The sequence below is a fragment of the Brassica oleracea genome, chromosome C2 (assembly GCF_000695525.1).
Source record: "Brassica oleracea var. oleracea cultivar TO1000 chromosome C2, BOL, whole genome shotgun sequence".
Classification (NCBI taxonomy): Eukaryota; Viridiplantae; Streptophyta; class Magnoliopsida; order Brassicales; family Brassicaceae; genus Brassica; species Brassica oleracea.
Window position 1 is genome coordinate 17,085,423 of NC_027749.1, and position 26,550 is coordinate 17,111,972.

At 31.0% G+C, this 26,550-nt stretch overlaps 3 protein-coding genes across 3 annotated transcripts; all 3 read left to right on the forward strand.

Moving 5' to 3' along the window:
- Positions 1-7,338: 7,338 nt before the first annotated feature.
- Positions 7,339-7,914, forward strand: LOC106325779. The gene is made up of 2 exons (XM_013763827.1): positions 7,339-7,592; positions 7,683-7,914. Exons 1-2 carry the CDS (start codon positions 7,452-7,454, stop codon positions 7,857-7,859), a joined length of 318 nt encoding a protein of 105 aa, XP_013619281.1. The 5' UTR covers positions 7,339-7,451; the 3' UTR covers positions 7,860-7,914.
- Positions 7,915-18,523: 10,609 nt separating this feature from the next.
- Positions 18,524-20,068, forward strand: LOC106324817 (MIP18 family protein At1g68310-like). Its single transcript, XM_013762803.1, has 6 exons — positions 18,524-18,650; positions 18,770-18,901; positions 18,987-19,092; positions 19,166-19,265; positions 19,582-19,627; positions 19,761-20,068. The coding sequence occupies exons 2-6, from the start codon at positions 18,778-18,780 to the stop codon at positions 19,859-19,861; spliced, it is 477 nt and encodes a 158-aa protein (XP_013618257.1). The 5' UTR covers positions 18,524-18,650; positions 18,770-18,777; the 3' UTR covers positions 19,862-20,068.
- A 2,977-nt stretch (positions 20,069-23,045) lies between these two features.
- LOC106326102 (transcription factor MYB24-like) lies at positions 23,046-24,248 on the forward strand. Its single transcript, XM_013764129.1, has 3 exons — positions 23,046-23,320; positions 23,415-23,544; positions 23,643-24,248. Exons 1-3 carry the CDS (start codon positions 23,170-23,172, stop codon positions 24,217-24,219), a joined length of 858 nt encoding a protein of 285 aa, XP_013619583.1. The 5' UTR covers positions 23,046-23,169; the 3' UTR covers positions 24,220-24,248.
- Positions 24,249-26,550: the final 2,302 nt, after the last annotated feature.

The following is a 26,550-nucleotide window of genomic DNA, read 5'->3' on the forward strand; positions in this document are numbered from 1 at the left end:
GTTAGTTTTGCAATTGACCTTCTGTGTGTTTTTAATAGAAGATTTCCCTAAAAGTCTTCTAACTTTCTTTTGTAAACAAAAAATTTTGAAATTCCCCGAGAAGACTTCTAAGGAAGTCTTCTCGGATAAACATGTTACTTTTAAATTTGACCGAGGTTCGTCAGAAATTTGACTTTTTGTAGAAGACTTCCTTAGAAGTCTTCCTAGAGAAAACTTCTACAGAAGTCTTCCTAGAGAAAACTTCTACAGAAGTGTTCTGAAAGTCTTCCCTAAGTCTTCTCAATGTTGGAAGATGTCTGCGTGAGTTACTTTTGCAATTTCAAAAGAAGTCTACTCTGTGTAGACTTCAAAAGAAGTCTTCTACGTAAATCTTTATTAAACTTCAAATTTATCCAAAATTAAAATGAAACTGTAATATCTTTTTGCTAATTCATGTTTATTAGTCAATATTGGGACTACTGAGTCGAATTTATAACCTTATTGGTGATAATTATGAAGTTACAAACAATGATGTTTAATAATGTTTCTAACTAAACGGAGAAGTCTTCTGTAAGTCTTCCTCATAGAAGACTTGTAGAAGACTTTATAAGAAATCTTCTGTAAATCTTCTTCATAGAAGACTTGTAGAAGACTTCATAAGAAGTCTTCTCCAATGATTTTGTTTTATTAAGTTGATGTTCTGTGTTTGTGTTGTCTTCCTCATAAAATACAATTTTTAATTTTCATGAGATTTAAAATTTCAACTTTCGCTTAAAATTCCATTTTGATCTTTTGTGAATTTGACTAAGGTTTCTTGAAAAGTTTTCTCTCTTAGTTTTAGTAAATTTTACTAAGTTTTTGTGTTGTTGTGCTTTGTTATGTGTGGGTAGAATGATTAAAATATTTTTTGCTATGTTGCGTCAACAACTTTAATGAAGTCAAGTACTTTTGGCAAAACATGAACATATTTACCATTGTTTTGATTAACATCTCTTAAAGTTTACAAAATAATTCACAACTAAAATATTACACATACAAATCATAAAAAGACCATAAACAAAATTATTGCACAACTAGACATTATTCCTCAACATAGATAAGCGTGGACTACACTTTTCATCATCTCTTTGTACCACTTTGGGCAAAAGACTTTGGAAGACTTTCTGAAGACTTCGTGGGAAGTCTTCCAGCATAAATACATTATAAGATTTGCCAAGAAGTCTTCCGAGAGTCTTCCAAGAGTTATCCCATAAGTCTTCCAAAAATCTGTCTCATATCTGAAAAATCTGCATATTCCAAAGCATTCAAATGACTTCAAAATAGAGAACACTTCAAAAATAAATTTTTAGATAATAAACAAAACAGTCACATTAGGTTGGATCTATAATTTTTTAGAATCTAATATATAAAACACACAAAATACATATACAAAATTTATATCACTTTAGGCAGAAGACTTCGGAAGAGAAACACACACATAAATTCATATCCAAAATTTAGAGATCTACCTTTGAATGATTGAAAGATGAGAATCATGTAATGAAAAACCTGCAAAAAGAAGATAAATTAGTGGTAAAACATAAGAAAAAGTGAGAAATTGATATAAAGTTTTGTGTTTTGATGTTCAAAGAGATTAGAGAGAGGTTGAAGAGTTTTAGAGTGAGAAACATTACACTTTTGTTGCAGTCATTTGAGAGGAAGAAAGAGAATGTATAAATTTTCTTTATATATGGAGACAAAAATTCCAATTAGGTTAAATATTTTCGACCTAGAAGACTTCTGGAAGACTTCTGGAAGACTCATGGAAGACTTATGTAAGACTCGTGGAAGACTTATGAAAGACTTTGATTTAGGCGGAAAACCTAATTTATTCCAAAATTTAGGCGAGAACCCTAAATTTTACTTAAATTTAGGCGAGATGTGTCGTAAAACTTCTTTTTAAGTTTTCTGTGAGTCTTCGATATCCTAAAATCAAATAACTATGCAAAAAAAAAAAACCTTTTTAAACTTAAAAAAACTTAGAAAGTGTTTAAATCAAATTATTAGACAGTTACTAAACATATATATGTCAATTTGAAAAAGGAAAAAATGAAGATAAGATTTCAAATCTAACCCTAGAGATACCCACAATACTATAACATATGTTACCAAACCCTAAACCAATGACTCATGAACCAATCTACATTCACTCATCTATGTTGAAAAATAATTCAATTTCATATAAACTAAATTTACATCATTGAAAATGTTTATTATTACATGATTTCAAATTTTAACCCATGAAAATATTTTTCCTAAAAAAAATTAAATTATTTTTAAGATCTAATCCATGAGAAGACTTTCTCTGGAAGTCTTATGGAAGACTTTCTCTGGAAGTCTTATGGAAGACTCCTAGAAAACTTATGAAAGATTTTGATTTAGGCGAGAAACCTAAATTATTCCAAAATTTAGATGGGAACCATAAATTCTACTAAAATTTAGGTGGGATGTGTCTGAAACAGTGTTTTTAAAACCGGACCGACCCGATGGTTGGACCGGGTTCGACCGTGAACCGGTTTTATAGCCGGGTTGGTCTAGTACTTGGTTCGACCATGAACCGGCCACATAGCCGGATTATATTTCAAAGTTATTAAACCAATAAAAACCACTAAAACTATCGAAAATCTATAAACCATCCATATAAACAAGAAACTAATTTATATTTATAATATTTTATGTTCAAAATTGATTTATATTTTAACTATGCATCATGTTTACTAATAATACTTTTATATTTACATACTAAAAAAATATTAAACCATATTATTGAACCAGGTTTGACCCGGTCGAACCATATTGAACCGTGACCCAAAGTATTTCCGGTTCAGCTTCCGGTCCGGTTTTAAAAACACTGGTTTGAAGACTTCTTTTTAAGTCTTTTGTGAGTCTTCCAGACCGTAAAATCAATTAATTATGCAAAAAACACTTTCTTAAACTTAAAAAAAAAAAACTTAGAAAGTGTTTAAATCAAGTTATTAGATAGTTACTAAACATATATGGGTCAATTTTAAAAAGAAAAAAAATGAAGGTAAAATTTCAGAATCTAACCCTAAAGATACATACAATACTATAACATATGTTACCAAACCCTAAACCAATGACTCATGAGCCAATATACATTCACTCATCTATGTTGAAAATAATTCAATTTCAGATTAATTAAATTTACATCATTGAGAAATGTTTATTATTACATGATTTCAATTTTTTACCCATCAAAATATTTTTTACAAAATTATAAAAATTATTTTTAAGATCTACTGAACGAGAAGACTTACAAAGAAGTCATCATAGAGAGATTTGAATAAACCATCATTATTCTTTGGGCCTACTCTTGCTTTAATTGTAAGTGGGATTTTCTCGTGTTTCAAACCTTCTCAAGACGTTTTCGACTTAAACGTTCTTACGATTATTTTTGGAGAAATTACAGATTTATGCGATGTTGATTCCCGTATTGTTGGTCCTATGGGATGATGTAAACCAATCATTTAACCGAGACAACAATGGTGTTAAGTTAACCATTATCGTCGTATACAACTGATTCGAACTTTTACGAGAAAATAAGTCTTTGTTATTTTTATCGTAAAATCTCAAGGGAAACTCCAATTGAGACAAAACAAGAGACATTTCGATCAAGACTCAAAGAAGAACACACTGAAAGTATCACTAGACGTCAGAGAACCCTATGAGGGGGATTAGGGCCTATGAGGGCGATGAGAGCACTCTATGAGGGTGATGAGAGCTTGTGCAAACTATGTGGGCGATTAGAAAGTGTGAGAAGCTATGAGGGCTATTAGGGCTTGTGTGAGCTATGAGAAGCTATGAGGGCAATTAGAGCTTGTGTGAGCTATGTGGGCGATTAGAGATGGCTATCTGGGCGATTAGAGAGTGTGAGAAGTTATGTAGGCGATTAGAGAATATGAAGAAGCTATGTGGGCGATTAGAAGAGATGAGGAAGGCTATGTGGGCGATAAGAGCCCATGGGAGCATGTATGAGGGCGATTGGAGACCATTGGCTCCTCTCTCTCGCTCTCAATACCTTCGTTGGTTGCTTATGTGAACTTTCAGAACTACTTGGTTTGTTTTATGTAAATTTTTTTCCGTATGGATGTCATGAAAGTTGTCTTGCGGAAAGCTCTCTTATAGATTTCCCTATAAGGTTGTTCCGTGGAAACTTTCCGAAATTTTTTTACGCAAGATTGTTTCGTAAAACTTGTAAATTATCACAAGACCTTTCGTAAGAACTTTTTTCTATTGTTTATGTTCAAAGAATATTTTCTCAGACATTTTTAGCCATTAATTTCGCCGTGACTGATTTTGATCCTATCATTGCGTAACCAACATACATTTATAGATTATAACATGTACGATGAACAATTCATAATTAAAACAAACGAAATATATAAAATGTTACTTTCTTTTAGCATATAAAATTATAACAGAAATGACGGAGATAGCTTCTCTGCACAGAAGATTCTAAAATTTCAATATCACACACATACCAAAGACGCAAAAAACCGGACGGCAGACTCCGTAGCCAAGATTTCCCGGGCTATTCATAGAAGTTTAGTTTTTTGTTGGTTATTCTATTCGGTTTGGATCCCGACTAACTCTTGTTTGAAATAATAGAAACTAAAAAACAATTATAACATGCCTATACCACCACAAACGAACAAAACAGCGAACAACAGTTTTAGAAACTTAAAAAACTTCTCTCTCTAAAATCAAGTTCTCTCGCTTTTATCTAAGCTTCTCTGCCATATCTCGTTTTCAGGCGACGCCGGTGGGAGCTATCATAGTCCCGGCGTCGGCGTCGGTCCGGTTTCCCACATGGTTATCGTTTTCTATGTCTTGTGTATATTGGGTCTTTGTTGGTTTGTTTAGTAGATCTCAAAAGCAGATCTTTATATAGAGTTGGTGAGTGGCTTAGTGGTTCCGGTGCTGTCTGTGATAGCTTTTCAGATTTTTAATCTGAAGCAAACAAATACGTTTTGGATTAATTTGAGAGAGATCAATTGAGCTTATTACAATTTCATCATACTGAACCTAGATAGATTTGTTATTTTTGCTCCCACATTTTTAAACCTATAGGTTAAGACTCAAGGACTGAGGCAGCTTAAGAGGAGGGGGTCACCTGACCCCACATATATAATTACTTTCGTTTAAGTACAATTTATATTGACTCCACTAAAAGTTAAATTTGACCCCACATATATAATTACTAAACAACAAAGATAAAATTTAATTATACAACTAAAATATTTATATTTTTTTGCATTAAAATTTTGGATTTATATTATTTTAAATCTCATTTTCCTATAATTACCAAAAAAATATAAAATCACTAAACACGTTGTATTATTTTAAACCCAAATTGTATTAGGTCCAACTAATTTATAATATATAAACATTAAAAAGTAAACTTAAAAGGAAAAAAAATATGTTCTTGTTCCTCAAAAACCGCCGGACGACGGCGAACTCCCACCTCGTGGTCCACAATTATTTTTTTAGTTAAAGTTCAGATTGGTTTTTTATATATTTTTTGTCAATGAAACAGTTATAAAAAAATTTCTAACCTGTGAGTATTCGTAGAGTGGAAAAATTATGGCCGTATGTTTGGTTTGAGAAACAAAGAACACTCTAAACAAAAAAAACAGCACCGTACAAACATTTATTTGGTTTGAACAAATTCTTTCGCATTCAAGAAAAAATGAGTATGCATAGAGTACATTTGTAGCCTTTTGTGTTTTATAAATTATGTTTTTGATTTTTTTTCTCCGACTCCATTACAAAAAGTTTCTGGCTCCGTCACCGTTAAAGCTTATCTACTGGTCAACTTCCATGGATTGATCGATCATGAACTCGAAAATAAAGATCTATAAATTATTTTTACCAATTATAGGAGTGTTTTACTTGTGGTTTATTTTTATGAACACCATCTCATATATTCTAGTTTTAGATTACAACATAACACGTGAAGCATATTATAACATCGACTTCTTTCTTCCAAAATATGTTACATATTTTATACCCAAATCTCCATCATAAACCCAAACACAACATCAGCGTCTTATTCCCCGATTGTATATTCCTAAGAAACTATAGCATGTTCTAAAATACATATTTCAACAATATCATTCTCACTGGTAGAAAATTGCGATATAGACACGGTCTAGTCACGATATGATCGTGTCTTTTTTCTACTTAGTCACGGAATAGTCATAGTTAGTCACGAAAAATGTAAACGTGACAAATCGCGTCAATTTCGTGGCTAATAAGATACGTTTTTGTCACGTTAGTTTCTTGTGACTAAAAATAGTCACGTTTTGTGAGGACTATAATTAAAAAATGGGTACAGCTGTGATTTTAGTCATTAAATAGACACAAACTGAAACGTGACCAAGTTGATGTTAAATGAAACCCTAAACCCTAAATACAAATTTTAAACTATAACCCTAATTATAAGAAATCTAACTATTGAGAAAAAAAAAAAAGAAATCTAATTATTATGACATGACCAAAAACTAAAATCTAACTCTTTTAAAAGTTGCATATATAATTTTTCAACTTATAACCCCCAACTTTAAACTTAACCCCAAACCCTCCAAACCTCAAATCTTAAATCACAAAGTTTAAATATTAAAGTTTAAACAATTTAAGATTAACATCAATATATAATCATGATTATATATACAAAAATTTAGAATCATATCCACTGAAACATTTTTTTTGAAACTTTAGCCAAATCCACTTCATGACTAAATTCTAAAACTCAAACCCTATTTTCAAAACTCAAACCCTAGCTTATAAACATAATCCTTAAACCTTAAATTTTGTATCATTTAAATTCTTTAATAAATCATAAAATAAATCCAATCAATAAATTCTTTTATTTAGATATTTATAGTTTTACTAATACAATTAATACGAAAGTATTACTTGTTCTCTCAAAGAAATAAAGTATTACTCTTTCTTTTATTTCTTTCTTCTTTTCAATCCCTTGCTCGAGAATCAAACACGTCACACGCTACGCATTGTTTAAAGTGTTTACTCTTTCTTTTATTTCTTTTATTTCTTTCATTTCAATGCCCTTCTTATTTCTTATTGGTCAATCCATTTTATTTCTTTTATTTCTTTCATTTCAATGCTCTTCTTATTTCTTATTGGTCATTCCATTAGGTGATGGATTGCCATCCTAACCATTGATTGAAATGATCTAACGGTCCAGATATCTTTAATTGTGTTTCTTCCTGTCTTCTCACGTGTGTTCTTTCTTCTTCCCATGTCTCTCTCTCCCTCTCGAGTCATTTGCTTGTCTGTTTTTTGGTTCTTTCAACTTCTAATAACTAATTCAATAATCAATAACCTCTCTATGTATTTCTTCCTCATTGTATTTTACTGAGTTTGAATCAGTTTTTGTGCAGGACGTGGTGATGCCGGAAGAGCTTGCGAAGGTCATTGACGCGGCCATCGGAACACGCCATCGAAACTTGCAGGGGAGGAGGTTGCTCGAGGACGGAGGAGGCAAGCGTGTTCTCCTCAGATACAACAGCGTCGGCATTAACTCCATTACAGTAATCTAAGCGGTGTAGTCGTTTATACAATTTTGATTTCGGATTTGAGATTTGATTTTTGACTTCACAGTTTTTATGTATATTTTGTAGAAGAGGAAGGAGGAAGAAGAAGAGAAAGAAGAAAAGAAAGAGGACGAAGAAGAAGAGAAGGAGAAAGAAAAGGAAGAGGAAGATGCCGCCGGAGACGGTCACCTGTGGTGGCCGGGAAGTGTAGATCTAGATATGTATTTTTATATTTATATAATACATGTATATTCACATAAGTAATATACATGTATTTATACTTTGTATTTCATTTTATAATTATCTAATAAAAATTTTATATAATTTTTTTAAAATAATAGTCACGTATTAGTAACAGATAATATCGTGACTAACAATTATTTAGTCACGTTCTTTTACCGTGTTTACGCTGTGACTGAATTAATCACGAAATGTCAGGAGGAAAAATGGTCACGATCGTATAGACCCGGTTTTTTTTTTGTGACTTTTCGTGTCTATATCAGCATATAGTCACGAAAAAGAGACCTTAGACACGAAAACTTCCGTGCCTATATCAGATTTTTCTACTAGTGTCTATATAATTTTAGATAGATTTTATGTATTCTAAATCAAAAATCTATTCCTTAAAATATTATTATATATTCCTGTTTAAAATGTATTGTCGCATATTTTAAATTTGGACCTATTGAACATGTTCTGACTAAATATAAAAACATGTTTCATATACAATTTTATATTGCAATTGATATACCTAAATTAAACCAACCTACAATTACGGTTAGGATTAAGACATGAGTAACAAACCAAATTTTTTTTATCTGAACCAAACAAATACGGTTTGGATTAATTTGAGAGAGATTAACTGAGCTTATTAAAATTTCATCATACTGAACCTATATAGATTGGTTATTTTTGCTCTGACGTTTTGAAACTTATAGGTTAAGACTTATCAATCTGGCCAACTTCCATGGATTAATTATGAACTTGGAAATCAAGATCTATAAAATCTTTTGACCAATTATAGGAGTGTTGAACTTGTGGTTTAGTTTTATAAACACCATTTCATATGTAGTAGTTTTAGATTACAATATAACATGTGAAGCATATTATAACATCGACTTCTTCTTTTTAAACATGTCGCATATTTTATTCCAAAATCTCCATCATATACCCAAACACAACATCAACGTCTTATTCCATGATCTTATATTCCTCAGAAAAAATAGCATGATATAAATACAGATTTCAACAAATATCATTCTATATAATTTTAGATAGATTTTTATGTGTTTGAAATTCAAAATCTATATATTCTTTACAGTAAAATTTTAGAGCCCTGTTGATAGGTCATGGATTTTACCCATCTTCAACCATGATTTATTTATATTTTTAGAGTCTTTAATATGCATTTGGACCATTTTTAGAGTAATTACAGGTTCAAGTACTTACTTGAGGAAAATGGTGTAGTTGGGGCAATTTGGAGACTTTTGAGATTTTTGCAGGAAACAGAGAAATATTCGATTATTGAATCAGAATATCGACCGATGATTACCAAGAATAATCGATCGACGGAAGGTTCTTACCATCGATCGACAGCGAAGCCACCTGCGAGTTAATGAAAAATTATAAGATTGCAAGTTTCACAAAAGTTCCAATAATTACATCTTAAGTCCATGGCCGCCTGTTATGCTATATTACTAAGGTTTTGTGTCATTTTAAAGGCAGACTTGCCTAGAGACCTTTTAGACCTATTTTAGAGAGAAGCAACCCAACTACCATTGGGGGGAGAGTTTAGGATTGGAGAGAGAGATTTGAACTTCATAACAGAGAAGATCTTGAACTTCCTTGCTTTCTTTACTCTATTTATTGTTTATCTTGTTATTCATTTATTTAAAGTATTATTCAGACTATGATAACTATGTCTCTTATGAATATGTCTGAGTAGTCTTACTGTTAAATTTAGGTTTCTCATAAGGTTGATTTATGTATTGCTAGCATGAACTGTTGCTAGGGTGCTTAAAATATACTTCCTCATCTAGTTGCTCTTAATGCTAAGTTTAGGATTGATCACCTTTTAACTTAGATCCTAGGATTAATTGAGACAATCAATAGCTTGACCCAATACCTGAAAGTAAACTAGTATGATCTAACTGACTAGATACACACGAAAGTTGGTCTAGTAAGTTAGAGAACACTAATCAAACCCACTCGTAAATCTTTCTAGAGGAAGCATCGATCGACGCGACAATCGTTGTGTCGATCGATATTTTGAAAGGTGTATCGATTGATATTCTTTAAGAATCATCGATCAATATTTTCTCTGATTGATATACGGAAAGTGAAATCCGAGATCAAGATATAGATAATCCAATTGATTTTACCCAAGTTTGAGTTCGAGAACAATTAATATCTATAAACCCCTAACCCAAATAAGTTGCTTACTTATCATACCTGAAATAATACCTGAATCTACATATTTACCCATCCGTTAACAACCTCAAATCAAACCAATCAAACAACGACCTTGTTCACCACTTCATTTACTGTTAAAAACCTATTTGTCTAGCTTTATCTCGAAAACTATAAATCTACTGTGTAATCCTATAGTCTCTGTGGATTCGATCCCTAAGTACTACATCCGAACCTCTGATTTGAGAGAGTAATTCACTCCTTAGGGTAATTTGAGTGATATCACCTGTTTGAAATTTGCCGTGACATATTTTAAATTTGGACCTATTGAACATATGTGACTAAGTATAAAAACAACATTCATATAAAATTTTATATTGCAACCGATATACTTAAATTAAAGAAACATAAAATTACGGTTTGGATTACGACATGAGTAACAAACCAATTTTTTAAATCTGATACAAACAAATATGGTTTGGATTAATTTGAGAGAGATCAATTGAGCTTATCAAAATTTCATCATACTGAACCTACATAGATTGTTTTTTGCCTCCCACGTTTTGAAACTTATAGGTTAAGACTAATAAATTTGGTTAACTTCCATGGATTGATTATGAAATCAAAAATCAAGATCTATAATTTTTTTGACCAATTATAAGAGTGTTTGAGTTGTGGTTTATTTCTTATAAACACCATCTCATATCTAGTACTTTTAGATTACAACATAACACGTGAAGCATAATAGAACATTGAATTCTTCTTCTAAAACATGTCGCATATTTTATACCCAAATCTCCATCATATACCCAAACACAGCATCAGCGTCTTATTCCCGGTCATATATTCCTAAGACATATAGCATGCAATAAAATACAGATTTCAACAGTATCATTCTATATAATTTTAGATATATATTGTGTATTCGAAATTCAAAATCTATTTTTCAAAATATAATTTTAGAACTCTATTTGAAATTTACCTTGGCATATTTTAAATTTGGATCTATTGAACATGTTGTGACTAAATATTAAAGCACTCTTCATATAAAATTTTATATGACAATATATATACTTAAATTAAGCAAACCTACAATTACGGTTTGGATTAAGACATGAGTAACAAACAAAAAATTTAAATCTGACCCCAAAAAATACGTTTTGGATTAATTTGAGAGAGATCAATTTTGAGCGTATTAAAATTTCATCATACTGAACCTAGATAGATTGGTTATTTTCGCTCCCAAGATTTAAAACCTATAGATTAAGACTTATCAATCTGTCAACTTCCATGGATTGATTATGAACTCGAAAATCTAGATCTATAAAGCCTTTTGACCAATTATAGGAGTGTTTAAATTTAGGTTTATTTTTATGAGCACCATCCCATATGTAGTAGTTTTAGATTACAACATAACACGTGAAGCATATTATAACATCGACTTCTTCTTCCCTAACATGTCACATATTTTATACACAAATCTCCATCATATTCCCTTACAAAACATCAACGTCTTATTCCCCAATTGTGTATTCCTAAAAAATATATATCATACAAAAAAAATACAGGTTTTAACAATATCATTTTATATTACTTTAGAAAGATTTTTATGTATTCAAAATTCAAAACCTATTCTTTAAAACAAAATTTAGAGTTCTATTTGAAATTTACCCTTACATATTTTAAATTTTGAATCTATTGAGCTTATTGTGACTAAATATAAAAATACGCTTCATATATATTTTTTTATGGCAACCAGTACACTTAAAGTAAACCAACTACAACTACGGTTTGGATTAAGACATGAGTAACAAACCAAATTTTTCATCTGAAACAAATAAATACGGTTTTGATTAATTTGAGAGAGATCAATTGAGCTTATTAAAATTTCATCATACTGAACCTAGATATATTAGTTATTTTTTCTCCCACATTTTGAAACCTATAGGTTAAGACCTATCAATATGGTCAACTTTCATGGATTGATTATGAACTTGAAAATCAAGATCTGTAAATGGCTTTGACTAATTATATGGGGTTTTTTAATTGTGGTTTATTTTTTATGAACGTTATCTCATATGTAGTAGTTTTAGATTACAGCGTATCGATCACATGAAGCATATTATAACATAAACTTTTTCTTCCTAAACATGTCGCATATTTTACACCCAAATCTCCATCTACCCAAACACAACATCAACGTCTTATTCCATGATCGCATATTCCTTGGAAAATATAGAATACAATAAAATGCAGATTTCAACAATATCATTCTATATAATTTTTAGATAGATTTTTTATGTGTTTGAAATTCAAAATCTATTCTTTAAAATACAATTTTAGAGTCTTATTTGGAAATTACCGTGACAAATTTTAAATTTGGACCAAATGAACATGTTGTGACTAAATATAAAATAATCTCTCATATGCATTTTATATGGCAACCGATACACTTAATCTAAACCAACCTACAATCACGGTTTGGATTAAGAATGCGCAACAAACCAAATTTTTTAATCTGAACCAAAAAAATACGGTTTGGATTAATTTGAGAGAGATCAACTGAGCTTATTGGTTATTTTTGCTCCCACGTTTTGAAACCAAATTTTATCAATCTGGTTAATTTCCATCGATTGATTATGAACTCGAAAATCAAGATCTATAAAATGTTTTGACCAATTATAGGATTTTTTAATTTGTATTTTTTTTATGAACACCATATCATATGTAGTAGTTTTAGATTACAACATAACAGCTGAAGCATATTATAACTTTGACTTCTTCTTCCTAAAAAGGTCTCATATTTTATACCCACATCTCCATCATATATATACCCAAACAAAACCTCAACGTCTTATTCCCAGATCGTATATTCCTAAAAAAAATATAGCATGCTATAAATTACATATTTCTACAATATCATTATATATAGTTTAGATATATTTTAATGTATTTGAAATTCAAAATATATATTTTTATAATATAGAGCATATCTTTGAAACAAATATATCCATAAATCTGTGTATTTTATTTTTAATTTTAAACTAGCAGCTTCCATTGATACCAAATATTTGATATTAGTAACAATATCAAAGATAATATAGTACAATATTTTAAATTTATGTTATAATCACGGTTTGGAATGAATATTTAGTACTCAGTTTTTTTTATAATATCTTATATATGTTCAAAATAATTAAACTATCTTATCTATCTTATATTTTTGAGAATTCAATTCTATGCTATTTCTACGTAGACACGCTAAATTTCTGTTGAGAATTTGATATGAGATAGCTACAAACCTTTTCGCATACATGATTGATAGTGATTTATAAACTATAAAAAAATAATGAATATAAAACAATTTATGGAATTTATAAAAATAATTAAATATTATTATGTGTAAAATTATATTCATGCAAAATTATTATAATTACTATTATTTTTTATATTGCATATATATTATTTATAAATGATCTGTAGAGATTTTAAAAAAATTATAAAATTATTTATCATGGTTTAAAATATCATAAAATAAAATTATATATAAGATTTTATAAATCATGTATAAAAGAAAAATAGAAATTATATATTAAACGATAAGTTACTTAAGTGATTTTTTCTTACGTATGGATTATTAGTGAACCCTTAAAAAATTATTATAATTTTTTTGGTCAATGATTTAAATTTTATTTTATTTTAATTAGATCTAAAAATAAAAAGTAAAACTAGAATAATTAATATCAGTTATCAAATAATCTAACAGATATTAAAAATAATGATTTATAGTTACTAATTGTTGAAAATATAGAAAAAGTAATAATATGTATTTAATTTTTTGTAGTTATAAACTACGTAATATAATGAATGATTTTTATTTATATATAAATCACTAGAGTAATTTTATATTTTACATAAAGAATTATATTTGTATATAAGTATATGATAACTATTAATGTATTACAAAGTTCATAGATGCTTTCATTTATAATTTTTTTTAAATGAAAATTATTTACCATAGCTTCCAAAATTATTTTATTAGAATTTTAAAATTATTTATAAGAGTATATAAATCAGTTATAAGAGAAAAATAGAAAACATGGAGAACAAAGAGAAATTTGTAATAGGAAAATGTAGTGTGATATTACATATCCATATAAATGTGTGATTATTGCAATGCAGACTGAAAATGTCAGTTTGAAGAATGGACCGATTCTATTGAACATAACGAAATGTTTTGAATTAAGTCAAAGAGATAGTATAGTAAATAAGGCAATCTGGTAATTGAAATGGGTTCTAAGATGGGTTTTGGTTGATTGATTGCAAGGTTATAAAAATTGGTCTATGCGCCCGGGCGGCAAATCTCCTCTACCCGGAAGGCCGGAACAATTTTCTTAAAATCCAGTTTATAAAACTCAAATAAGATTAAACCATTTTAAATTGGTTTAAAACATTCTAAAGTAGTTTAAATCGATTTAAATTAATAAATTTGTTAAATTAAATAATAATATTTAAAAAATCATTAATTTGTCTAATTTCTTTTGTTTTATTTATCTAATTTTGATAATTCATAAAATAATTTAAAAATTAAACCAAAAAACTAAAATATATTTTCTAAATGTAAAATGTATATAAAATAATTCAAAAATTCGTTAACACCTAGTCATTGCCTAGGCCCGAATAATCCTCATAGGGGCTAGTACTCGACAAAGCGTCTAGTTACCCACCTAACGATTTTTTGAACATTGATTGATTGTATGGTTTGTGTTAATATTTAGAGAGAGGTATAAATATTTGGCAAAAAATATGTTAAAAATTTGAAAGACTTTAGAAAGGGCTTTTTGCAAATATGACTCAAAACTTGAAGTCAAACATAAAACAAATCCATGTTTTTTTAGAACTTTGACTTGCCTTTTTCACCCCCAAAGTTCAGATTATTCACGAAAAATGCCAGCACTTTTGTTTTTTTTTTTTTGGAAAATGCATATTTTACTCTATCACCCTCATCTTCCTCAATATTCACAATATTGTCATTGCCATCAATACACCAACCACCATGAACAACCAATTTAAAGCTCTTAATGTACCTAAAAATTGATTTACACTCTTTCTTTCTCAATTCTTATGAACCAAAAACAACATCTCTTTACTTTCTCTCCATATTCATCCAAAAAAAAACCAAGATTTTGATTCTAAAATTTTTATGGTTCATAGAGCCATTGAAGCTTACGATTCTTGGTGGGTAACTTTTGTTTGAGATTCTGGGTGCTTGGAGAAGACTTTTGTGTGCTAAGCAAGTTATCTCACTGGTTGAAACTATGAAATTAGTTTTTTTTTCCAGATCTGTTCGTCCAAACAATTTCCGGGTAAGTCGTCTGGCTGTAGACGACTTACATGGAAGTCTTCTGGTCAATGCAGAGGTTAATTTTGCAATTAAATTTTAAATGTGTTTTTCTATACGACTTACATGGAAGTCGCCCATCTTTGTTTGTTAAAAAATAATCGAGAAGACTTCCATGTAAGTCGTCTAAGGTAAACGGGTTAGTTTTGCATTTGACCGGATTGTGTCAGAAATTTGTCTTTTCCTAGACGACTTACATGTAAGTCGTCCAATAGAAAATTAAAAAATCAATATTTTGTTATACCTAGACGACTTCCATGTAAGTCGTCTCAGGTTAGTTTTGCAATTAAAAAATAAAACAAAAAAATTATTTTGTCTAGACGACTTACACAGAAGTCGTCCATCAGACGACCTCCACGAAAGTTGTCCATGATTTTATTCCGAGATTCTGGTCAAACCTTGCTTATCTTGGACGACTTCCATATAAGTCATCGGACGACTTCCGTGTAAGTCGTCTAGAAAAAAATAATTTTTTTTGTTTTATTTTTCAATTGCAAAAGTAACTTGAGACGACTTACATGGAAGTCGTCGCGATTTTTTTTTTAACAAACAAAGATGGACGACTTCCATGTAAGCCGTCTAGGTTAAAAATCATTTGCAAAATTAACCTAAATGGACGACTTCCTAGAAGTCTACCATACGACCTCCGTGGAAGTCGTCTGCGTCAATGTTTAATAACCTTTTATTTTCTCTAAAACTATAAAGACTTTTAAATTTTTTTTGTCAATTCATGTATATTAGTCAATATTGGGGCTACTGAATGAAATTTATAACGTAGTTGGTGATATTTATAAGGTTATCAACATTCATGCTTAGTAAAGTTTCTAGCTAAAGTCTTCTACGTTAGTTTTTGTAAATTTGTTAAGTAACTTTAAGATATGTTTATTTAATTTTCAAAAGTGTTAAGTATCTTCAAGAATATCAAGTAACATGGTTTAATGTGTTTTCTCATATCATAAAATATATTTTTTACTTATGTATCTAATGAAAGTATTCTACCTTTGAGCTTATGTAATGTTTTATCTTTTGTGAATTGGACTAAGTTTTCTTGAGAATTCTTCTCCCTTAGTTGTAATAAATTTGATTATTTTTTTGTGTTATTGTGTTTTGCTATTGAAGTTGTATCAATAACTTCAATTATGTCAAGTAATTTTGGCAAAATAATGTCGTGGAAAATGAACATATTTACAAAACTTTTTCATTAATATCTCTTTAAATTTACAGTATGAATTTTATGCAACAGAAGGTTAGCAAATGAAGAAAAATCAACATAAGAACTTACCAAACGCTTAGATCTATTATGAAAGGGAGACATGGGAGAAGACTCTGGAATTCGTCTGGAAGACTTCCTGGAAGTCGTCTGGAAAACTTCCTGGAAGTCTTCTAGCGCATTATATTTTAGAAGACTTCCGAGAAGACTTCTCATAAGTCTTCCAAACTCTGATCCAGATCTGAAAAATATGTATATCAAACACAGATCCGTAAAACCTGCATATCATATAAAAAACGTTCAAATGGCTTAAAACAGAGAAAATGAGTGGAAAATTAGATAGACATACTTTTATAGAACACACAAAGTACATATCCAAGTGGAAGATGAGAACCATCTGATTAAAACCTGCAACAAAAAGATAGATTAGTGAGAAAGACATGAGACAAAAATGAAAAATTCATATAAAGTTTAGTATTTTCAAGTCAAAGAGATTAGAGTGGGTTTTAAGAGTTTTAGTTTGGGAAAAAAGTATTAATTTTATGCAATAGGAGGTTATCGAATGAAGAAAATCAACATAAGAACTTACCAAAACGCTCAGATCTATTATGAAAGGGAGACATGGGAGAAGACTCTGGAAGTCGTCTGGAAGACTTCCTGGAAGTCGTCTGGAAGACTTCCTGGAAGTCGTCTGGAAGACTTCCTGGAAGTCGTCTGGAAGACTTCCTGGAAGTCGTCTGGAAGACTTCCTGGAAGTCGTCTGGAAGACTTCCTGGAAGTCGTCTGGAAGACTTCCTGGAAGTCGTCTGGAAGACTTCCTGGAAGTCGTCTGGAAGACTTCCTGGAAGTCTTCTAGCCCAGAAGAATATCATGATTCACTACTTTCACTCCTCTATGTTGAAAACAATTCAATTTTATTATATTTTAATTTATATCACTTAAAACTGTTTATAATTACATGATTTTAATTTTTCGTTTGTCAAAATATTTTTTACAAAATTTATAAATTATTTTTAAGATCAACTATACCAGACGACTTCCGTGGACGTCGTCCAGAAGACTTAACAGAATGTCAGAAAACTCAGAAGACTTAGCGGAGATATATTCGTAAAAATGAGTTTTGTTTTTTGTTTGGTCACAAAAGTATGACTGTAATTTCACAAGGCTTTTGGGTTACTTTTGCATTTAATTCAAGTTTGGGTATACTTTTGCAATCAAAATCAAGTTTTGAGTTATATTTGGTAAATCTCCCCTTTAGAAATGCATGTTAAAATGTGATAAAAATAAAGAAATGATAATGAGACAAATAAGAACAGATCGAAAAAACTGCATAATATGTGTTGGAGAAGTAAATGTGATAGTTAAGATATATAATTCCACTAACATTAGTTATCACTCAATACTCATGAGTTATTTTGCATCAAATTTATGAAAACATACTAAACGAGTATTAATTTGCATCAAAATTAATTGGAAGTAATAGATAAAATAATATGATGATATAGAGTGTTTTAAAATAGATTTTTTTGGTTCATTAATCATAAGTTTGTACTGTTAATCATTTGATAAAAATAATGTAAAATGCATATTTTAGCGACTTAGATCAATATTACTAAATTATCACTAAATCTCATGCTTCTATTCTAAAAATGCAATCCTAAGATTTTAGATATTCAAAGTATTTGGAGTTAATAATTATCTTTTTAATGTCTCTAAATATTATTCAAAATTTATAGCATTGTATATATAATATATATATTTTTATACAATATTTATATCAGCGAATTTGTGGGCAAACCACCTAATTATTTATATGGAAAAATTGGTGAAATAACCAAAGAAAAAAAATTAAATGTCTAGAGAGAGAGAGATAACGAGAGAAGGGAAGAGATAAAAGGGTTTTGGTTAGTTATCCCAATTTACAAAGTGATCCCTTATTACTTTGTTTTGGTTGGCCAAAAAGAAAAAAAGTGGAGAGTCACACCAGCGTCTTCGTCTTCTATCAAACTCCTCTCCCTAATCGAATTGCGCCAAAGTAGGTATTATCAACTTTCCGTATTTGATTTCGTCTCAGAAATTTCTGCTTCTCCCTTGAGAATCTATTGGTTGTCTGTGTTAGGGTTTTGCAATCTCAATTGAAATAGTTTTTGATAGGAAAAATAATGGTATCTGGGTTAATAAACGAGAACCCAACTGTGTACGAGAGAAAAGAGCGTCGTGTTCGTACCGATTCCACCAACTCCGATGAGTTCTCCGTAGAACCTATCGATCAGCTCGAGATTTTTGATATCCTTTTCTTCGATTTCGCTTTCATCAATAGTTTTTTTTGTATGATTTGCATTTTTGGTTGGTCTTTAACGATTGAGAGTACATCATATAAGAGATATAAGAGATCCAGAGCATCCTTATTCTCTTGAACAACTCAAAGTTCTAACTGAAGACTCTGTTGAAGTTGATGATCTCAAGAGTTATGTCAGGTAATTAAAAAAAGACAACCTTTCTGTTCTTTCTTTTGGTGTTTTAATTAAAGCCCTGAGCTTTTTTTTGCAGGGTTACATTCACTCCAACGGTGGAACATTGTAGCATGGCAACCATTATTGGTCTTTCTGTCCGGGTTAAACTTATGCGCAGCCTTCCTCCTCGTTACAAGGTACTTGCTTTTCCATGTTTTTGAATATGATCTTCTGAGCCCATTTTCTTACTGAGAGTCAATTTGAACATAATGAAAGCAAGCACATTTGTCCATAAATCATGTTCATTTAGTATGCAGTAAATAAAAGTTCAGCAACACCACATTCTCCTTGTCATTTGTGAGGCAAATAACCCTTTTTTAAATTGCTAATCTATTGTTTTGATGCTTGGTAATAGCTTGAGCCTCTACTAATATGTTTTTACAAGTGCCTTTAAACCGCATATACAATGTTCTATGTGCCTCATTCCTTTGGAACTGTTCTTTTCTTTTTCAGATTGATATAAGGGTAGCACCCGGTTCTCATGCAACAGAGGCTGCACGTATGTCATTTTTCTATGTCCTTGCTATTCTTATTTTGTTGTTTCATCCACCTTGAAGTAGTAGACTCGTGTTTTGTTTGAACCAAGTGGGCTTGTTTATAGATGTTTCTTGTTTCTTGTTCTTGAAATGCAGTCAATAAGCAACTAAACGACAAGGAGCGTGTGGCGGCTGCACTAGAGAATCCAAACCTCGTGGAGATGGTTGATGAATGTCTATCTCCATCATTTGAATGATGCTTGATGCTCTCAACGTACACTATATCATAATATGTCTCTGCTCTTGTCCGCGAAGATTTTGATTCACTAGGACTTTGTGTTCAGTTTCGATCCTGTTAAAGACTGAGGATTTATTCACAGAACAATATATTGATTTTGTCTCATTGTTTCCATCTTAAATCACATTCCTTTCACTACTGAACTTGTCACACACTTGTTCTCTTACACATGTGCTCCATTTGTTGCCATTAAACTAACAGTTTGTAGTGTGGTAGCGATAAATCTTTATATCACGGTGATTTTGTCTCCCAACACCGAAGATAGAATTTACCAATGCATAATTTTTTGAATACTCCCAATCACAAACTAAAAGAAAAGTTGCAAGGATTTTGTTATATTGAGCTGTGAATTATCTATTAATGATTGCTTTCATGTAGACTGTTTTCTTTTTACCAAAATATATCAATTAATACAAAGGACAAAAATATAAGTTATTAGAACTTCGGCTGATCAGTTAATCTAGATCGAAACCCGAACCTAAGTGCAACATGTCCGGATCCACTACAAAACCTTTTGAATTGAAAGTACACATTATTATCCTTTATATACTAAATGATTTCAATCTAAACTAGCTGATGTTTTGTGAAAAAAAAAAAAAAAACTAGCTGATGTTTTAACTGGATTTGGGATTCAATCTAAACTTTCGATTTAGAACATCTACTAGTTTTAATTACTTTAGCCAAATTTTGGAGTTTTCGAGCTTTCCAAATCATTAATATTGGATTTATGTTTCGTATTCGAAATAACCATAATTTTGACATGTGGATATATAAACTCAAAGTACTTAACATCGACGAACTGTCAAACTCATAAAAAATGATCTAAAATCATTTTGTTAAACGAGTTCTAAATATTTGTTGGTGTCTATTATTTGAAAAAACTTATTTTTTCATGAATTGGAATATTATTTTTTCATTGCCTCCGGCCACCATTGATCATCTAACCATGGCTTTGATGAGGACACTCAATGTCAAATCGACTTTATTTTCTTTATTCCTGGTCTTTAGGCTTTATTTACATTTTCGGATGAGTTATCATATCATATTCATAAGATTGGTTTGAACAGTAAGGTGGTATTATTAGCGATGCCATATGTTTTAAATACATGCACATAGATATATTTGTCTTCTCGGTTTAAAGCGACACGGACCCTCTTCCTTATTTTCTCACATTATTATTTAATAGCAGAATACAATATGAGCTTCAAAAGTTTACTGACAAATGAAAACTTGAAAGACTCTTTGAATATTCAAAGTTCAAAGTTGAAGGATATCCTGGCTAATCGAAGTCAGGATAATTAGCTGTCTTATAGAAAATGGCGTTAAGGAAAATCAATTAGATCTCATCAATGGTGCAACTTATATACTCCCTCCGGTTTTTTTATTAGATAACGTTTTAAAATCATGCATATAGATTAAAAAAATTATTATCTTCTATTTTCTATACAAAAATATCATTAAATATTCATTTGACTTTAAATTAATCAATAACAAAATAGATTTCATAATATAAATGGTTATAATATAAATGGTTAAATAACATAGAAAGTTGATAAATTTTACATTAAAAATTGACGATGTTATTTAATTTTTTAAAAAATTATAAAACGTTATTTTTTGTTATAATTATTCTCATTATTGTTATTTAAGTTATTTTATGTTTTAAAAAAAAGTTATTTTATGTTTTAAAAAAAAGTTATTTTATGTTTGAGCTTCGATTTCATACTATACTTGCTCATATATTCTTCTTTTTTTTTGTAACACCACTACTTACTCATATATTCAGTAAATTTTTTATTGTAGTAAAGAAAAGAGGTTTCTTATGCAATTAAGGCAAAGTTGAGGAGGTAGAGTTAAATAAATTCTTTGGCATATTGTATATGAAATGTCAATCATGAATGATGACTATTGTATACTTTGCAAGTAGAGTTTAATCTAAGAATCTAAACTGTACTTCTTGTTCCATATTCTTTTCTCGTAAACATCTAATCCATATAGTTACACCAAATTCCATTCCGTTTCATCATCACAACTAAAAAAGTTAATGACAGAAACTTCTTATCAATCATATACCTCGACCAAGAAACCTGGTTCATTCCGGATTCGACTAATAGTCCTAAATATAGATAGTTTTTCTAAAGCAATCTTTAAATAAAAATTCATATTTGTATGTGTTATTTAACTGAAACCAAAGTCAGATAGTTTTTTCAGGAAATTGTTTGAACATATTGTAACTCGAGACTCGAGAGATATATTTTAACTGCGTAACACACCCATAATATTCACCACCAAAATCTCGTTGTGACCTATATGGATAATTCTATTTTTGTACCAAAAACAAAACGTCAATAAATATGTGATTCTAATCTTTTATTTTAAAATAAATGTTTGGTTCATTGTCGAGTTCGATTAATTTATATACTAATATTATATTTACCACAGTAAGTGATATTTAAAGTTTTGAATACAAACTGAGACATCATCTAAGTTTTAATTCTTTGTATAATCAATATTATTATTTATCATCTAACTATATCTTATTCGAACTATGATAAAATAATCTGAAAAATTGTCAAAATACTTTTTAAGACATTCTCATTGGGGTGCATATGTTAAGATTGCATACTTCAGTTCAAATCTTAATTTTTAAAACATCACTTGGAGGGAAATCTATTTTCTACAAAATGTCATTTCTTATACTCCCTCCGTTTCAAATTAATTATCGTTGTAGAGAAAAATTTTCGTTTAAAAAAATAAATGTCGTTTTATGATTTCAATGAAAAATTTATTAGTAAGATTCTTCTGTTTATTTTTCTATTGGTTGAAATATGGTTAGGTGTATGGGTAATGATGTTTTTATTTTGAAAATATACAAAATTAAATATTTTCTTAATCTGTGTGCATGAACCTAAAACAACAACTAAATCGAAACGGAGGGAGTATTAATTTCCCTTAACGAGAAGCTAATTAATTAAGTAATAATTTAAATTAACGTCAAATACGTGTTATAGTTTAATTCTTCATTGGGAAAAAGCAAGCTGATGGCTAAAGTATGAACATTTTCCAATATTACGTAGTCTATAAATTCCCAAGAACCTGTGGATTTACTTTCATTTTTCATCTCAAAGCACTAAAAGTCTCGACTTTTTTCTATCTCTCTATTCAGTTATGCATGCATAGAGGCATAGAGCTTATTAGGAGATACCAAACCCATAAAAACAAAAATAGAACACATAAATAGCATTTGTAAGGAAATTGAAAGTAAGTATGGAAAATTCAATGAAGAAGAAGACCTTCACAGAGAGTGAAGAAGTAGAGCTCAGAAGAGGGCCTTGGACTCTTGAGGAAGACACTCTTCTCACAAATTACATTATCCAGAGCAGTGAAGGCCGTTGGAACCTCGTCGCCAAATGTGCTGGTAACTGATTAAGAACATGGTTTTGATTTACAATTAGAGATACTCTAACTTTACTATAACCACTCTCTTTATCTTCGTGAAAATATGAAAACAGGGCTAAAGAGAACCGGGAAAAGTTGTAGATTGAGATGGTTGAATTATTTGAAACCTGACATAAGGCGAGGGAATCTCAGTCCCCAAGAACAGCTTCTGATCCTTGATCTCCACTCTAAATGGGGTAATAGGTGTGTCAACCTTCGATCTCATAAACAATTCTTGTTTTTATATTCCCAAAAAGTTCCTGACCTTGGACCATTATGTATAAACTTTGTGTGTATTTAAGGTGGTCCAAGATAGCACAGTACTTGCCAGGAAGAACGGACAACGAGATCAAGAACTATTGGAGAACAAGAGTTCAGAAACAAGCTCGACAGCTCAACATCGAATCTAACAGCGACAAATTCTTTGACGCTGTTCGTAGTTTCTGGGTCCCCAGATTAATAGAGAAAATGGAGCAGAAGCCATCAAATACTTATTGTTGTCCCCAAAACAACAACAATAACAATAACTCTCTTCTTCCTCCTTCTCAGTCTTACGACTCAATGAGTAAACAAACATATACTGATATCTCGGGTAAGAACCTGGGTATAAGCAACACCGATGGTTCTGCTTCGAGCTCCACTTCCATGCCTGATCTTATGACGGTTCCACACTTCATGGATCACAACACCATCATCGATTCTTCGATGTGTTACCATGAAGGCAATGGTCAAGAACTCGGTGGATATATTCCTGGGATGGAGGAGTATTACATGAGAAATTCAGACATATCAACGGATTGTCACGTGGCGGAAGCGTACGAGGATGTCACACAAGATCCCATGTGGAATGTGGATGACATTTGGCAGTTTAGGGGCTAACTGTCAGTCAAGAGACGTATGTACTATGGTTGGAGCCCAATACATGGTTTTATTTATATATACTATAGTAAAATACTTTTCATTTTAGTATATATATGATCAAAAAGTTGTTGGATAAGTATTTATACTACTGATAGTTTGCTATAAGTACTCTTTGATTTCATGTCCTTTGTATAAGTCTATTTGCTCAGATTAAGTATATATTAAGACCATCTTTCAGAGTAGATATGTACGAACATGTTTGCGCAGAATATGTACATGCACCAAGCTTTCAAAAAAGAAAGAAAGAATACATGCACTAATTAATCAGGTCAAATTTATACACGATTAAGCTTGACGGTAAATAAAATAGCGTAGTCTATATTGTCTTGGATTCTTTGTGACATGCGTATTTTAGCTAAACAATATGTTAATTTTGGAAGTGTCTCAAATTTATGTGAATTGGTAAAAGGGTCAGCATTAGTTGGGCTTGACGTTTTCTTAAAAGGTGAAAGAAAACAGATTTCAAAACTGCAATAAATACGGATCTAATAGATTATAAATATTTTTTTTTCATTCACATAATCAATATATTTGTCTCAGTGCATTTTTGTTCTTAAGTTTCTTTGTTTTCTTCGAGATAATTCGCGTTTGTTCATAACAGTATATCTAATCTCGCCCTGAAAGGTGGAAGGAAGAACCCAAAAGCTAGTAGAGACTCATCCAAGAAATTAAAATTATGGGGCCAGATAGGTGATAATTCGAGGACATAAAAATATCCCTTCACCAAAAATTGATGTCTTCTTTTGGAAGATATAGAAGTGCAAAGTTGACGATATCACAGGAGAGTTTGATTGACATATATCGTTTCTGTGGAATCATAGAAAAAGTTAATCGAAGTACTGATTGTTACATTTGATAAGAGTTAACACATTTAGACAAATCATCGTTGATATACAAGAGATCATTACATGATGAATTTGGATTGCACTCTTTAATTTGTTGGTAGGATTACTCAAAAACTAAACAAATAATGTCTATATTTTGGCAATGCCTTCTGCTTTTGTGCCCCTCAATATCCAATGAGAGTTCAATGTACGATAATAAAGAGAAAAAGACTCACTAAATAATAATCATTTTACTATTATTCCTAAAGAGCTTTAACCGGAAGGATGGAGAAAGGTTGCTTGTTAAAGAGATCGAATTATCGGAGGCCACTTCAAAGGGCTTTCATAAGTATATGGAAGTTCCACAATGATTGAACCCAAAGGTACCACTGAAAGTTAAACACAAACATTGATGTACTTTTGAGAGATCAGAAACGGAAGATCAGACACATTGACATTGGATATGCATATGTTATTTTTCATGCGAGTTTTGAATAATATACGAATTTGCTTGCATAAATTTTGAGCATTAGGAAAATGTAAAGTTCCTTTTTAATATTATTATTGAAGCAAGAAACGTAGATGCTTCAAATAAAATTCGACGAATATAAAATTATAATATTATTTCGGCTGTAATGGTTAATATCTAAGATTGGTGGACTATAAGCTCAAATAAAATTCGGTAGAGGTTAAACTTCAGAAAAGACACGAGTAAGGTGGAGTCAGATTCAACAGAAACAAAACTGTATATGTCAAATGTTCATTAATTAAGTAGATATAAAAAATGAAATTAATATACAATATATATATCTATCTATCTATTATTATAAAACAAAGTTTCCTTCCCTCCTGTTGCGCTACGTCGGATTCCACGTAGATAAGTCGGCTTCCATAGGCGTGACACGTGTCTCATCACTCAAAACACGTTGTTTCATTAAAGCTATCTGATTCATATTTGCGGGGTTCTTTTCTGGGCTTCACGTTTTACTCAAATAATTCCAGCCCGATAGCAAGAAAAAGTTGGCCCCTTCACCTTCGTAACGAAACGCTTCCATCCTTTCTAGGGTTCATCTGTGCCATGATTCAAAGCCGACCAACCTCTATGTTGGGGTCAAAATCGGTCACGACGGAATCAATGTGTGAAAGTCCGTAAAAATCGGTATGAACGTTTTTACGAAAATAAATCTTCGGAAAAGATTTATTCTTACAAAGAGCCCTGCGGAAGAAACACGAGACATCGGAGAAAAGCCCGAAAAAGGTCGCACGGTTGCTACGTAGCGACCGAGTGGGACGAACGCTCGGTCGCTACGTAGCGACCGAGTGGGACGAACGCTCGGTCGCTACGTAGCGACCGAGTGGGACGAACGCTCGGTCGCTACGTAGCGACCGAGCGTTCGTCCCACTCGGTCGCTACGTAGTGACCGAGTTCGAGCCAAGCTCGGTCGCTACATAGCGACCGAGCACC